The 13,037-nt window shown below is 41.0% G+C and overlaps 1 protein-coding gene across 1 annotated transcript in view; it reads left to right on the top strand.

Annotated features, from left to right (window-relative positions):
* frem2a (FRAS1 related extracellular matrix 2a) overlaps positions 1-12,687 on the top strand; it is a 54,885-nt gene extending 42,198 nt beyond the window's left edge. Inside the window, exons 12-24 of the mRNA XM_046411358.1 lie at positions 409-539; positions 1,007-1,165; positions 1,887-2,190; positions 3,104-3,235; positions 3,620-3,951; positions 7,256-7,448; positions 7,550-7,675; positions 7,821-7,948; positions 8,074-8,208; positions 8,331-8,457; positions 8,877-9,064; positions 9,223-9,369; positions 9,899-12,687. Of these exons, the coding sequence (XP_046267314.1) occupies positions 409-539; positions 1,007-1,165; positions 1,887-2,190; positions 3,104-3,235; positions 3,620-3,951; positions 7,256-7,448; positions 7,550-7,675; positions 7,821-7,948; positions 8,074-8,208; positions 8,331-8,457; positions 8,877-9,064; positions 9,223-9,369; positions 9,899-10,447 (2,651 nt within the window). The 3' untranslated portion in view covers positions 10,448-12,687. The remainder of the gene's footprint in view (positions 1-408; positions 540-1,006; positions 1,166-1,886; positions 2,191-3,103; positions 3,236-3,619; positions 3,952-7,255; positions 7,449-7,549; positions 7,676-7,820; positions 7,949-8,073; positions 8,209-8,330; positions 8,458-8,876; positions 9,065-9,222; positions 9,370-9,898) is intronic.
* Positions 12,688-13,037: the final 350 nt, after the last annotated feature.

The following is a 13,037-nucleotide window of genomic DNA, read 5'->3' as shown; positions in this document are numbered from 1 at the left end:
AGCCCATTTCATAGCGGTTTGGAATCACACAGCGTTGAATTTCTCATTTTGCCCAATATTTTGTCAGTGCAGCACATTTCCAATTCAAAACTCTGTTACTTATCTTTCAATGAGATTGGCCACCTTTGACACCATGAAAATAGAAACCTGCAATGCTGGGTGATATATTCCTTTGAAGCAATGAAACATGATTTGGGCTAACTTGAGAGGCTTTTGATTTCTTTTGTGGAAAACTAAATTCAGTGCAAAAAAAAGAAGAGGAAATAAAAAAACATAGAGAAACTTGGTATAAATGTGACCTGACTTCCTATTTTTCACTCAACAAAATTTGCTGCCAGAAGCGTCTACTGTGTGTTGTATATACAATTAATCACATATTTCTGTCTGTGTGCATTCGTGTTTGTCCAGACATTGAGTTCAAACAGGGGGATAAGGAGCATGTGGTGGAGGTGGAGGTGCTGTTTGACGGAGTCAGAGAGATGAGGGAAGCCTTTACTCTCCACCTGAAGCCTGATGAAAACATGGTGGCTGAAACTCAGGTCAGGAATCCTTCATGCCTAACTAGCAAGCAACAATTGCACAATATCCAGTTATGAAATTTCGGCTTGATGAAAAAGTAAAGAAATGAAAACTTTGGTCCTTTTTTTTTTTTATCTGATTTGACCCATATTTATCCAGGTCGATCCCACGGAGATCAGAGATCTCTTTTACAAGGGTGTCCTGACCCCAGCAAACAGCAGCACTTTACTGTAGTTGCTGCCAGAAGAGCAATAAAAACATTTCGCAATAAATAATAGATTATCTCTGAAAAACAAAACAGAAAAAAGAAAGAAAAGAGGCAGCACGAGACAAGCGAAAGAGAAGGCTAAATATAGAAGCCAAGAATGAGCCACGACTGTGAGACTGTAAACACATCCGGCTCTGTGTTGACTGTAATCATTTGACTGATAGTAATTCTTGGTGTCTTGGTTCACAAACATACGATGTATGTATTTTTCTGGAACAGGTAACTAAAGTGATAGTGTACATCGAGGAGACCAACAGCATGGCTGACGTCACTTTTCCCTCGCTGCCACATGTGGTGTCGCTGCTCCATTACGACGATGTCGCCAGGACGCCAGACAACCTCCACCCACCAGCTGGCTACCCCGTCATCTGTGTCACGGTGAGTCAAACTTAAAACGATATTCAGACCCACAAGGGGCTTTTGAGATGTTGTTCAATTGCTAGCTGTACAAAAACTGTCCGCTTGACAGACTACAGGTGAATTTGTTGGATTTTTTCTGTAACAAGGTGGCAGGACTTAATCGGGACCCACATCCTCTGGGAGTGGAGCACATATTGTTATCCCTCAGGATCCATACATGTTCTTCAGCCAAAGTTAAACTGTCCTTCTGGAGTTGGCCAGTCTGTCCTTAAAAGACACATTATACAGTTTAGTAGGCCACAGTCCTTGTGCTTTCATACACAGGAGAGTCACTTCCACTCTTGAATACGAGCTCAGTTTGACATTAAAATGGATTTTTTTTGTGTCATGAGACACATAAGACATTTGTTTCTCAGTGGTGTGTGTGTGTGTGTGTGTGTGTACAACCAACCAAATGAAATAATTAAAACGCTGAGTGCTCCATCAGGAGTGTCAACAGGTATCAAAGGAAATCCACCAGAGCACTTTAAATGCTCACCCCTTCATCCCATTTTAAGAAATATGAAAAAGCACTAAGAGCACAGCAAAACATCTGGATTCACTTAGCAACATTCACTTGCCATTTGTATTCTGTACCTCTCTCTCATTTTGTCCTCTGGCATCTGCTGTATCTTTCCCCATCTCTCTGCTATCGCTGCCCACCCGCCCACTCCTGCTACCTTCCTTATCACTCCTGCAGGCCTGCAACACAAAATACCCAGACTATGACAAGACGGGCTCTATCTGTGTCAGCGAGCATATCAACAATACCTTGACCCGCTACCGCTGGCTCATCAGCGCCCCAGCTGGCCCCGATGGCGTCACCAGCCCCATGAGGGAGGTGGACTTTGACACCTTCTTTACGTCCTCCAAGATGATCACATTGGACTCAGTCTACTTCCAGGCAGGCTCCAGGGTCCAGTGTGCTGCTAGGGCTGTTAATTCAAATGGGGATGAGGGTTTAGAGCTCAGCAGCCCCATTGTCACTATCAGCAAGGAGGAAGGTGAGGGCAGAACAATGATTCCATGTCGTATGTTGCCAGTTTTCTTGAGAAGGAATTAAATTGAGCTTTTTCCTCTTTTGTAATGAGAAACAAAACAGCTTTTTTCTCCAACATCATGAACGTTCAGGAATGGTGGATAAACAATGTCTGCTGTGTGGACAAATTGCAGAGAAATACACCTAAATCACTGGAAAACAAGCATCGACAGTCCAGCTTTTTGGTCCCATGTTTGTTTCTTTTTGGTCTCTGTTTTGGTTTGTCTTTCAGCCATACAAGACTTCTGAATGAAAGGATAAAAATGTTTTGGGCATGTATTCAGATCCTATGACGATGTAATAACAATAGTAGAGTACAGTATAGTGGCAAAGAGTGGCAATTCTCAACTACAGATATGGCATATTTGTACTTCAGTAAATGTAAATAATGACATCCCACCACTCATGATATATGTATTTTCAGGCCCTCAGGCTGAAAAACCAAAGAATCCTTTGTAGACCATTTGTCAAATCATAAGATTATAAACACATTACAGAAGAGGCAGAGGCACCAGTTTCATTCCATAATGAAATGCAAGCTGTGTGCTTTGAGAAAGGGTCAGAGCACGCATTCTTTCATGAAATGTAAAAATAAAAGCTCATTCTGCTGCTGTTATCACTTAAGCTGCGCTCGCTAAACCTTCACATCCTGAATGCTACAAATTCAAGGTATTCTGACAGTAATAGTTCATGCAGGTTATAAGAAAATTGTATTTAGTATATAACAGTATAAATAATTGTAAAAATAACTTAAGGTGGGTTGATAGGATTAGTAATCATATGTGGACATAATCAAAGCCTTTCAGTTGGACGTTTTTCCTCTGAAGTGTTGCAATCTGTCCCTCAGTTCACAATCTCTCTCTGTCTGTCATATGAAGGCATGTGTCAACCACGTAAGATGGGGACTGTTGGCGCCGAGCCCTTCTCCGCCAAGCTACGCTACACTGGAGCAGAAGACCCGAAACACCCCAACCTCATCAAAGTGACTGTCACCATGCCTCATATAGATGGTAGGTAGGAGCTGCAGGCAGGACTTGCACCATAGATGAAGTGAAGTCTAACGTAGTGTGTGTAATATGCATGTCTGGGGATCCTCAGGAGCATGACAGCCAGAATATAGATCTTTCTGGGTTGTATCGAACCCCGCTGTAGAAACCCTGCAGCACACCCGCTACTTAACATTCGCTTCTTGATTTTTAATCAGTTTCCTTCTTCCTTGTCTCCTCCAGGTTTCCTTCTCTTTTTTTCTGTTGCTCCCCTGGTTTTCTTTTCATCACTTTTCCCCTCTTCACTCAACTTTTTCTTTCCTCTGAGTTTCTGAAATAGTAATTTCTCTCAGCATCAAAAGTAGTTGAACACAGTCAGAATCACACCGTCTTCTTTTTGCCTTGCAGGCATGCTTCCGGTAATCTCCACTCGCCCTCTCATGAACTTTGAACTGACTCTCAGTCCTGACGGAACCCGGGTTGGAAACCACCGCTGCTCCAACTTGCTGGACTATAAGGAGGTCACCACAGGTCACAGTTTCATCACCGCTTCTACACGAAGCCCTGAAAGCATGGGAGACGCGGCGCCCTATCAGTTCAGTGGTTCGCTGCGGGGGAACAGCACATTGCGCTTTTACAGGAACCTGAACCTGGAAGCCTGCCTCTGGGAGTTCAGCAGCTACTACCACATGTCTGAGCTGCTCACTGACTGCGGAGGCACCATAGGGACTGATGGACAGGTGTGTGTGTGTGTGTGTCTCTGTGTACATTTGTCCACAAAGTATAAATTCCGGTCTAGGCTTTGTATGTACATCTGTTTGACTGTTAGCCCGGTGTCCACTGCTGTGTGTTTCTGTCTGTATGTTCAGTCTATTTACGGCCTTCTGAATGAGAGGGTGGCGCAGACAGAACGGCACCGTGTCTGTTTGCCTACGTTTTATGTCTCATTCACGGCATGTTTGTGTGTGTGTTTGCCAGCTATGTCCTCCAGTGTGTTATTGACAGCTTTTAGTGTGCATTCACGATCAAACAAAGCATTGCAAACCTGTTACTCCCCTGATGCTCATCGCTGCTCTCAACATGGCGCATTAAAGCTTAGATTAACAGGAAATCTGTGAAATCTTAAAAGGAAAGTCAATTCATTCTTTGATATCTTGAGCACACCTACATCCTGTCAAGGTTTAGAGCTTAAGTCTTAGTTCCCTACCAGGAAGCTTTGCTCAGTTTTTCTTTCACTGGTTTGCTGGTATGGCAGTTAAGCACACCAGAGAAGTCAGATGTTGCTGTAAAATTTTGGCATTATGGCCAACTGTCAGTTGGATGCTAACAAACTTCCAGTAGCTGTTTGCTGCTGTTCCATCTTTGCATCTGATGTTTCTTTTTTGAATTACTGTTTGTGTGTACTCTAGAGAGCTGCAGTATTCTCATGGTTCGTATTGTTTTTGTGGATTAGGAGACAGACCCCTACTCCTTTGCTCGTGTCCTGCTGCTCTTTTGTGGTCCTCCAGCCTTTGATCTGTGAGCTTCTTGTTGCTGATCAGACTGCCGCATGTATGTGGTGGGTTTGTGTGTGTGTGTGTGTGTGAGAGAGAGAGTGAGAGAGAAGGAGATGGAGAAGATCTAAGAAATTAATTCGCTGGTCCCAAGTCACAGCAAGAGTCACTTGTGCAGTTACACGCAACGCCTGTCATCCACAAGACCTCAAGTCGACTTCGTTAAGGGCGATCACTGTCACACTGTGCCAATAGAAAAAAATTAAATAAATAAAAAGGTAGCCGTCAGCTGCGCCGGGGTGCACGAATCAAAGAACACAGAAAGAATGGAAAAATTCAGCTACCTCTGACAAACAAAAGACCAAATTACTTTTAAGAAACATTTGATTTTGGCCAGTATGTCAAGCTGATCAGTGTTTTATTCTTGGTTTTTTGTCTTTGTACAGGCACTTATTGAAAGGTTGAAGTCACTCACTCTCAGAAAAGAAGAGAACATGATATTTCAAAATGACTGAAAATACTGATTATCATTGTGAATCTGTGGATATCTGCTATCTTTATTCTCTTCCAGTCAGTTTTCATTTATTTTTGGAGGTTGACATAAGAAAATTGTGTCTTGGTAAAACCCAAGGGCTGAGTTTGTCTCTCAGCTATCAGTCAGTTAATTTCTCATTTGGCTTCTGATTCAGCAATTTCACAACTCTACTGAGACCTCATAGACACTGAGATGAATTGGGTAGATTTCAACTGTATGCGCAGTGAATTACATTTCTTTTCTTGCAGCTCTTTGTTTCCTAAGGTGTTATACCTCTTATAGACTCTAAATGCACTGTTACTTTGTGGTCAGATGTTATTTTAGAAATAAGCTTGATCATGTGATGAAGACTGGTTGATCAGAGGAATACCAGAGCATCTTCTGCCCAAATTGTTTTTCTTAATTTCTCTTGCTGGTGAATTTCTGTCAGACATTCAGTTTGCTGATTGACTTTGCAAACTGACACATGTTTCACTTAAAGTAAAAGAAAAGATAATGTGGGGCATCTATTTTTTAAGACAATCTGTGGTTTGTTCAAATGTGTGGACTAATACCGATTGTAGCTCAAATCTTTCACGTCACACAGAGCTGTTTATGTGATGTTGGTGAGGAGAGACCCCTAGTGGCAACCAAGGAAAGTACATCTAAAATGATGTTAAGATTTTCTCTATTGTCACCTGACATGTCTCTATGCCGAGTTCACAAATTCTTTCATGTACAACAGTTAATCTTAATCAAAAAAATCAACTTACTGACAACATTTCTCTCCCAACAGTGATGTTGTGTCACAAACAATGACTATAAAAATTACTAACAACAATATAAAACTATACATACTCACATATTTGTATAGGATATCTATGGATATTGAAATACAGCCCTGTCATCTGCATTTAGCCACTAATTCTCCCTCACATCACACCTTGTGTTTTCTCCTGAAACACACCTGGGAAAGATTTTTTATTTATTTATTTATTTATTTTTTGGCAATCTTGTGCAGATATGTTCAGACATCCAGCATTCATTGCTTCCCAGAGGGACAGATCATGTGGTTGGTTTTCATAAACTTTCCACCTTCATGAGGAAAAGAATTTCTCTGCATGGTTGAGAGATGTAAAGTAAGGTGGAAGGAAACGTGACAACATCCTGGTAAGGGTGAAAAGGCCTACTGCTCTTTAGATACGTGTGGATTCTTTCCTCACTTTGCTCCCCTGGCATAAGTCTTTCATACAGGTCACTAAGCAATGAAAATGGGCGCTCAGTGTTTTATGTCTCATTCTGGAGTTTGTGTATTTCTCATTTTTAGATATAAATGCAAACTGCCGTCCAATTTACAGTTTACTGTTAGCTATTGAACGTCAATTTAACATTTTTCACAGTAGTATGTAAATGTGCACAATGGAGCATAAATACGGAGAGTTTTAATGGTGATTGAGTTTGAGTAAGTGTGTGAAAAAGTGATTTTTGAAAAAGCAAGCTGTGAGTTAGCAACTATAAAAAACTGTATCATATTATCCAGAAAATAGTTTTGAACAATATAGCAGAACAACAACAGTTTACTAAAGTGCGTGTAATACAAACAAATATATTGTATGGCTTATACGCATGCTTCAGGGTGGTCAGCACAAATCAGGTTTTTAGACACTTGGAAAACTAAGATAGAAAAGAACAATACAAGCCCACATCACTGCCCACTGTGGATCTTTGTGTGCAACACAAAAAGACTTCTCTGCATCTTTGACAACACTGAGTAGGAGTGAAAGAGTTCACGCACCTTGTGGAGGAGAACAATGTGTTCATCTGTTGCATCTTCGCAGTACTTAATATAGCTTATCGACCTGCAATGACCCCTTAATATAAAAGGATAATATATTTGTTTCATTACATACTAAGGATCAACCATAACATGAAAGTAACCATCAGTCATAACATGAAACCGTAACATGAAGTAAATAGTGTTCTTTGTTATCTCTGACAACATTTCGAGCTTAAATAAAACTGTTTCCTTTCTTATAGGTGCTTAACTTGGTTCAGTCCTACGTGACCCTTCGTGTTCCCCTTTACGTGTCGTATGTATTCCACTCCCCCGTTGGAACTGGTGGCTGGCAGCACTTTGACCTGCAGTCAGAGCTCCGCCTCACATTTGTGTATGACACGGCCATTCTCTGGAAGGATGGCATCGGCAGCCCCCCGCAGGCTGAGCTGCAGGGTACGAGTCTAAAAGTTTGTGTTTCTGGACTAAGTATCACCACATTAAAAAACAGTAACAGTTTTTATAGAATCTGGTGTCTTTGTATGTATTTTTGCCAGGTGCTTTGTATCCAACCAGCATGCGTATCAATGACCAGGGACGATTGGTGGTAAACTTCCGCACCAAGGCTCGTTTCAGGGGTTTGTTTGTGGAGTCTCATAGTGGGGGCAGAATAAAAAGAGCTGGTAAGGTCATTAACCATATCAGTTTTGATATTCTTCGATAGCATCTTCATTGCTGAAGGCACAGATACATGGCTTGAGTGATTTATTTAATTAGGATTACATTTGATTTTGTCAACCTCTCCCCCTCTCAACATCCTTTACCAAGCAACCTCCATGTCATCCATGGTGATGAGTGTGGACCACCCAGGCCTGACCTTCAACCTCACCTTAGTGAGGAGTGAACCCACCTACAACCAGCCAGTTCAGCAGTGGACCTTCACCTCTGACTTTGCTGTAAGTATGAACGCATGAAAATTGTTTATGAACAACCCGAAACATCCACTGTGTATGTTTTTTGTGACTGAGCAGCTGGAAGGACAGATACAGACTGATGCTTGAGTCCCCTCTGCTTCGTACAGGTAAGAGACTACTCTGGGACCTACACAGTGAAGCTGATCCCCTGTACAACCGCCCAGAATATGGAATACACTGTTCCACCTGTCTGCAGTCCCCGAGAACCAGTCACCTTCGATCTAGACATCAGATTCCAGCAAGTAAGACAGTCTTTGTTTGAACCTTAAGATCCAAAAGTAGCTTGTCTCTTTGTTATTGGGAAGTTTTCTTTGTTCTTGTTCTTCCTCCCTTATACCATCCTTCATGATGCACCTTTCTGTAGGTGAGCGACCCAGTTGCTGTGGAGTTCAGTCTGAACACTCAGATGTTCTTGTTGTCCAAAAAGAGCTTATGGCTCTCTGATGGCTCTATGGGTTTTGGTCAGGAGAGTGACGTAGCCTTTTCTGAGGGTGAGTGCCCTCTTACTGCTTTTATCATCTCTGTGGTGATGACTTCATGGCAGCACAATATGAAAATCAACTTGCACAGTGTAGGCTTAGTTTGACCTACTATAGTTAATCCATCACAGTGAACATTACAATAGCTTTTTATTTAGTTACAAATTATATAATGGAAATGACACCTGAGATTTGAGGCCAAAAGCATGGCATTCACAGTCTGAAAATTAAACTTGGAAGTAGTTGAATTTGGTTCTTTTTGTTTCTACTTGGAAGGTAGAAAAAAATAGTTCATTGGCTAAAATGTCTGTAATGTATGTAAATAGTATGGTCCTCTAAATTAATTTCTGTCCTCCTTGGATTTATAAGTAGGATTCATCATAATAACCCGACGTAGGCTTTGTGATTCATGTTTTCTTTCTTTATTTCAGGTGATACGATTTACAGCCGTGTGATGGTGGACCCCGTGCAGAACCTGGGAGACTCTTTCTTCTGTAGCATAGAGAAAGTGTTCCTCTGCACTGGTGCTGACGGATATGTACCAAAGTACAACCCCACCAAGTTTGAATTTGGCTGCCTGGCTGACTCCCCGTCGTTGCTCTATAGATTCAAGATTCTTGTGAGTTTGTTTGAGTTTCTAAGGATGACTACAGTTTTAGTATGCACAGAGATTCAAATACAATCAACAGCTACTACTACTACTAATAATAATAATAGTGATAATAATAATAATTTTCTTTCTTTCTTTTTTCCTCTTAATCTAACACACTTTACCAGGACAAGGCTCAGCCAGAGACTCAGGCACGTGCGTTTGGTGACGTCAGTTTTAATGCTGTGCTGGCAGTGGATGATCCATCAGCCATGTCCCTGGTCAGACAGCCAGGCTCTGATGGTTTTAGGTTGGACTCTAAAGCCATGTTCCAGGTATTCTGAATCTTACTGTTCCTCATGACCAACGACTAATATGAACCAGTAGCTACAGCAGTAAATAATCAGTCATTCAGTGCACGCAGCACTTTGACACTTTGACACTTTGTGCTATTGTGGGATAGCCAGACAGCTTGTCAGCTACATGTAAAGAGACTAGAACTTGCCACTCTACTGTTGTAGGTGCTGTGCTGCAGCTGTGCTCTATGTTTTGCTTTGATGTCATGGTTAGGGGTCATTTGTTACCTTTATTGTAATTTAATCCTTAATGAATGTTACTACTACTTAATGTCTTTTAAATATTCAGATACATTTTATCAGTTCAAGGCTGGTGCAGATCTTGCCAGAAATTCAAAGTTTAATAATCCACTAATGAGTCAGTTTAGCACACATAGCTCCCTTTTTATCAAAAATTAATGTAGGTAATTATTTCTCCAAGATGTACTCAGAGTCTTAATCAGTTCTTTCTCCTTAAGTCGTTTTGTAAATTGATATAAGCTAGGCAAAAATTTCGTGTTTTCCTCAGGTTGCTGCAGGGCGCGAGTGGTACATTCACACCATTTACACGGTTCGCTCCAAAGAGAATGCAAACAGAGGTATTGGAAAGCGCAGCCTAGAGTACCACTCCTTCATTTCCACAAGCAACGAGCTCGCCTTGACCCCATCGACGGGCAAAGGTCATCGCTCCAGGAGGTCGGCTGGCGATGAAGTCCCAGTGGTTGCGGAGGATATCGGAGCAGAGAACAACCGTGGTACCAATATCATGCACATCGCTTTGGATCGCACCAAACGTCGGGCGATCGGGTCAAACGAGCTGTTTACTGATGGGCTGGAACCTAGTGAGCTGAACGCAGAGGAAGAAGAGGAGGGTCTGGTGACTGTTGTGGGGGCACTGGTCGGGCTGCTGCTGACTGTCCTCATTATCGTCACCATCATACTGGTGCTGCGATACAGACAGAAGGATGGGAAGGAGGGATGGAGGGAGGGGGTGCAGGAGGTAGTGAAAGGGTCTGTCAGCACAGAGCCCATGTTGGTGGTGAGGATGCAAGACTGCCACAACAGCTCAGAGGTTTGAGTAATGGATGCATGGATGGACAGATGGACAAAGGGATGAAGATGTGGGGGCTTTTGTAACATTTTGGATTTTCTTTTTTTTTTTAAACTGGTATTAGATTGCTTTCTTAACACCAAAAATCAGAGATTGATCATATGTGTTATTGAGTGTGTGTGTGTGTGTGTGTGTGCGTGTGTGTGCTTGTTATTGGGGGGATTTCTACAGTATGGGATCCATTATGTACCTTTATCACTGCAACAGAAAAAAGCACGGCAGTCCTATACACTGTCATCACTTAACATTCCAACTCGTGCTGCTAGTAGCATGGTATTTCCTTCCACTCTTACTGGCTTTATGGCGTTAAAGTGCCTGAAGCAGCTATATCCCTCCAGGACAGTCCCAGTCACGGAGAGCACTTTTCATAAAGCTGGTGTCGCGCAGGCCAAGTCAGAGATTTAGTGCTGCAGGTGTATCTTGGGTAAAGGGGACTAGATGATGTCAGTGTTCATATTGGCAGGAATAGTTCACCTCTAAAAGAACACTCAGATGTTATCGACCTGCCCCTGTGTCAGTCAAAACTTGAAGTTGCAGTTTGTGAGGTAATTTTGTGTATCTCTGAAAGTGTTTATGGTAACATCTTTTCTATAGCTTGCAGAGAATAAAACGAAGCTCTGCACACATATTGTTCAGTATATTCTGAGTACTTACTATCTTAATGATAATATTATGGATGCAAAAGTCCAGCATTTCCATGGTAATGACCTAAAACACCTGCTGTCCATCCACTACTGTAATAATATCATTTAGCAAAACACTGGGGATTGGCAGGTAAACACTGGACTTATTTTAAATGTTAAAATCATAGCCCAAGTGTCTCACCACTAAACATTTAAGACCATTCTGCAGTGCGTAAATTAATCATTCTGAAATGAAGTGTGCCTTTTGGCCTACAATTTTGTTCTGAAATACTTTCTGGGTATTTACTCCTCCTGGAGTAAACAGTATGTAATAAAAATAATAAAAACACAAGATGCTACCACTTGTTTTTCATCTATGAACTAAACCTGCAGAGCTCTCTTATTGGACTGCTGAAACGAATACCACTTGCTGTCAGCCTTCCTGTTTTTTTAACTAGCTAATTGCTTTACTGTGTCTACGTTTCTTTATTGTGTTCACCATATGATGAGGAATGTTTTCCTAGATGTACTGAGCATGTCTGTTGCCGCCGAGTTGGGTTTTTGCCACTTTTTTTTTCTCTAATATTGTTTGTACTTTTTGTAACTCAGTTAATTACTTTGTCACATGTTACTACAATGTTTACTGCCATCCGACCTCACAGTGATGTTGCTCCGCTGTGTGTTTCTGTGATGTTGCCATTACGCATTTTATTCAACAGTAAGGCAAAATGGTGCATAAGTTTTTTTCACTTGTCACGTTATGTATTTATAAAGATGCTCATCTCAGGAGTTATTTCTTTTACAGAGAATGTTATAACACAATTTACTACTGTTGACCGAAGAGAATCTCTACAGAGCCACTTTTCACTTCTGCTGTGAACATGCAAATGCTGTATCCATACCCCTGTTCTTCACATTATGTTCCTGTAAGCTTTATTTTTCACAAGTACTGTGTGGCATTTCAGTGTTCTCAGTCATGTTTTTGAACAAAGGATGAAAACAAAATAGCTGCTTAGAAATCAGTATGTCACCATGAAAAATGTTACATTTGAGACATTTGATATAAACTGCTCTCTCATTATTTTGCTGATATCACTGGTGAAATTTCTTGTTTACATGTGTTGTTAAACCTGTGTCTTACTCTGCTATGGATATACAACATGCTGAGATCAGTGTTCCTATATATGTGTCTTATTATGGTGTTGTCTGTCATCATTGTATAATTATTTCCAATATTTATCAGGGCTAGCTAATGTGTTGAACATGAGCCGGAAATCAGCTGAGCTGTGACTCAGCGTGGGATGTGATGATTTATACAACTAATAGCCTGCTGAAAACCCAGGCTGGGATTGTTTTTTTTTTCCCCCTGACAAATTTGGAAATGACACCATATCTGACATCAAATGCACTTTTTGAGTCACATCCCTCACATGCGAATCCAAGCTATGCAATGTAATGTATACCCCACAGCCAGTTTTCCACATGTATATGACAATTTTAGCACAAACAATCAAACTTGATATTTAGTTTGTGTCTTTTTATGAATGGGTTTTTATGTATGTATTTAAGAATAAATATTGTTGCTTAAGGGTTGTTGTTGAAGTATTCATGGACATGAGAATTAAGACTTGATTGGACTTGACTGCTTTGAGACTGAGCATACTTGAGACTTTACTTCCCGTGAAGACTTTTCTTGGCTTGAGGCTGAAAGGCAAAAATGTTCAAATATCACATTTTGGCCTTGTAAATTGACAAATAAAATATAAATGATACACAGCCAGGAAATGAGCTAGCTTTGCATGGCAAAACAAACACATGTAATGTTTTATTATTTTTGCCTGTTGGAAACACTTGGTCTCAGCTTTGTAGAGAAACAGTATTTAAATTTTTGTGATCAGCATTTAAAAGGAAACAGTAGATTTGAAACTTGTCCT

Source organism: Scatophagus argus, chromosome 14 (assembly GCF_020382885.2).
Source record: "Scatophagus argus isolate fScaArg1 chromosome 14, fScaArg1.pri, whole genome shotgun sequence".
Taxonomy (NCBI): domain Eukaryota; kingdom Metazoa; phylum Chordata; class Actinopteri; family Scatophagidae; genus Scatophagus; species Scatophagus argus.
The sequence above is the reverse complement of the archived record's forward strand: the minus strand, read 5'-3'. Positions and strand labels throughout refer to the sequence as shown.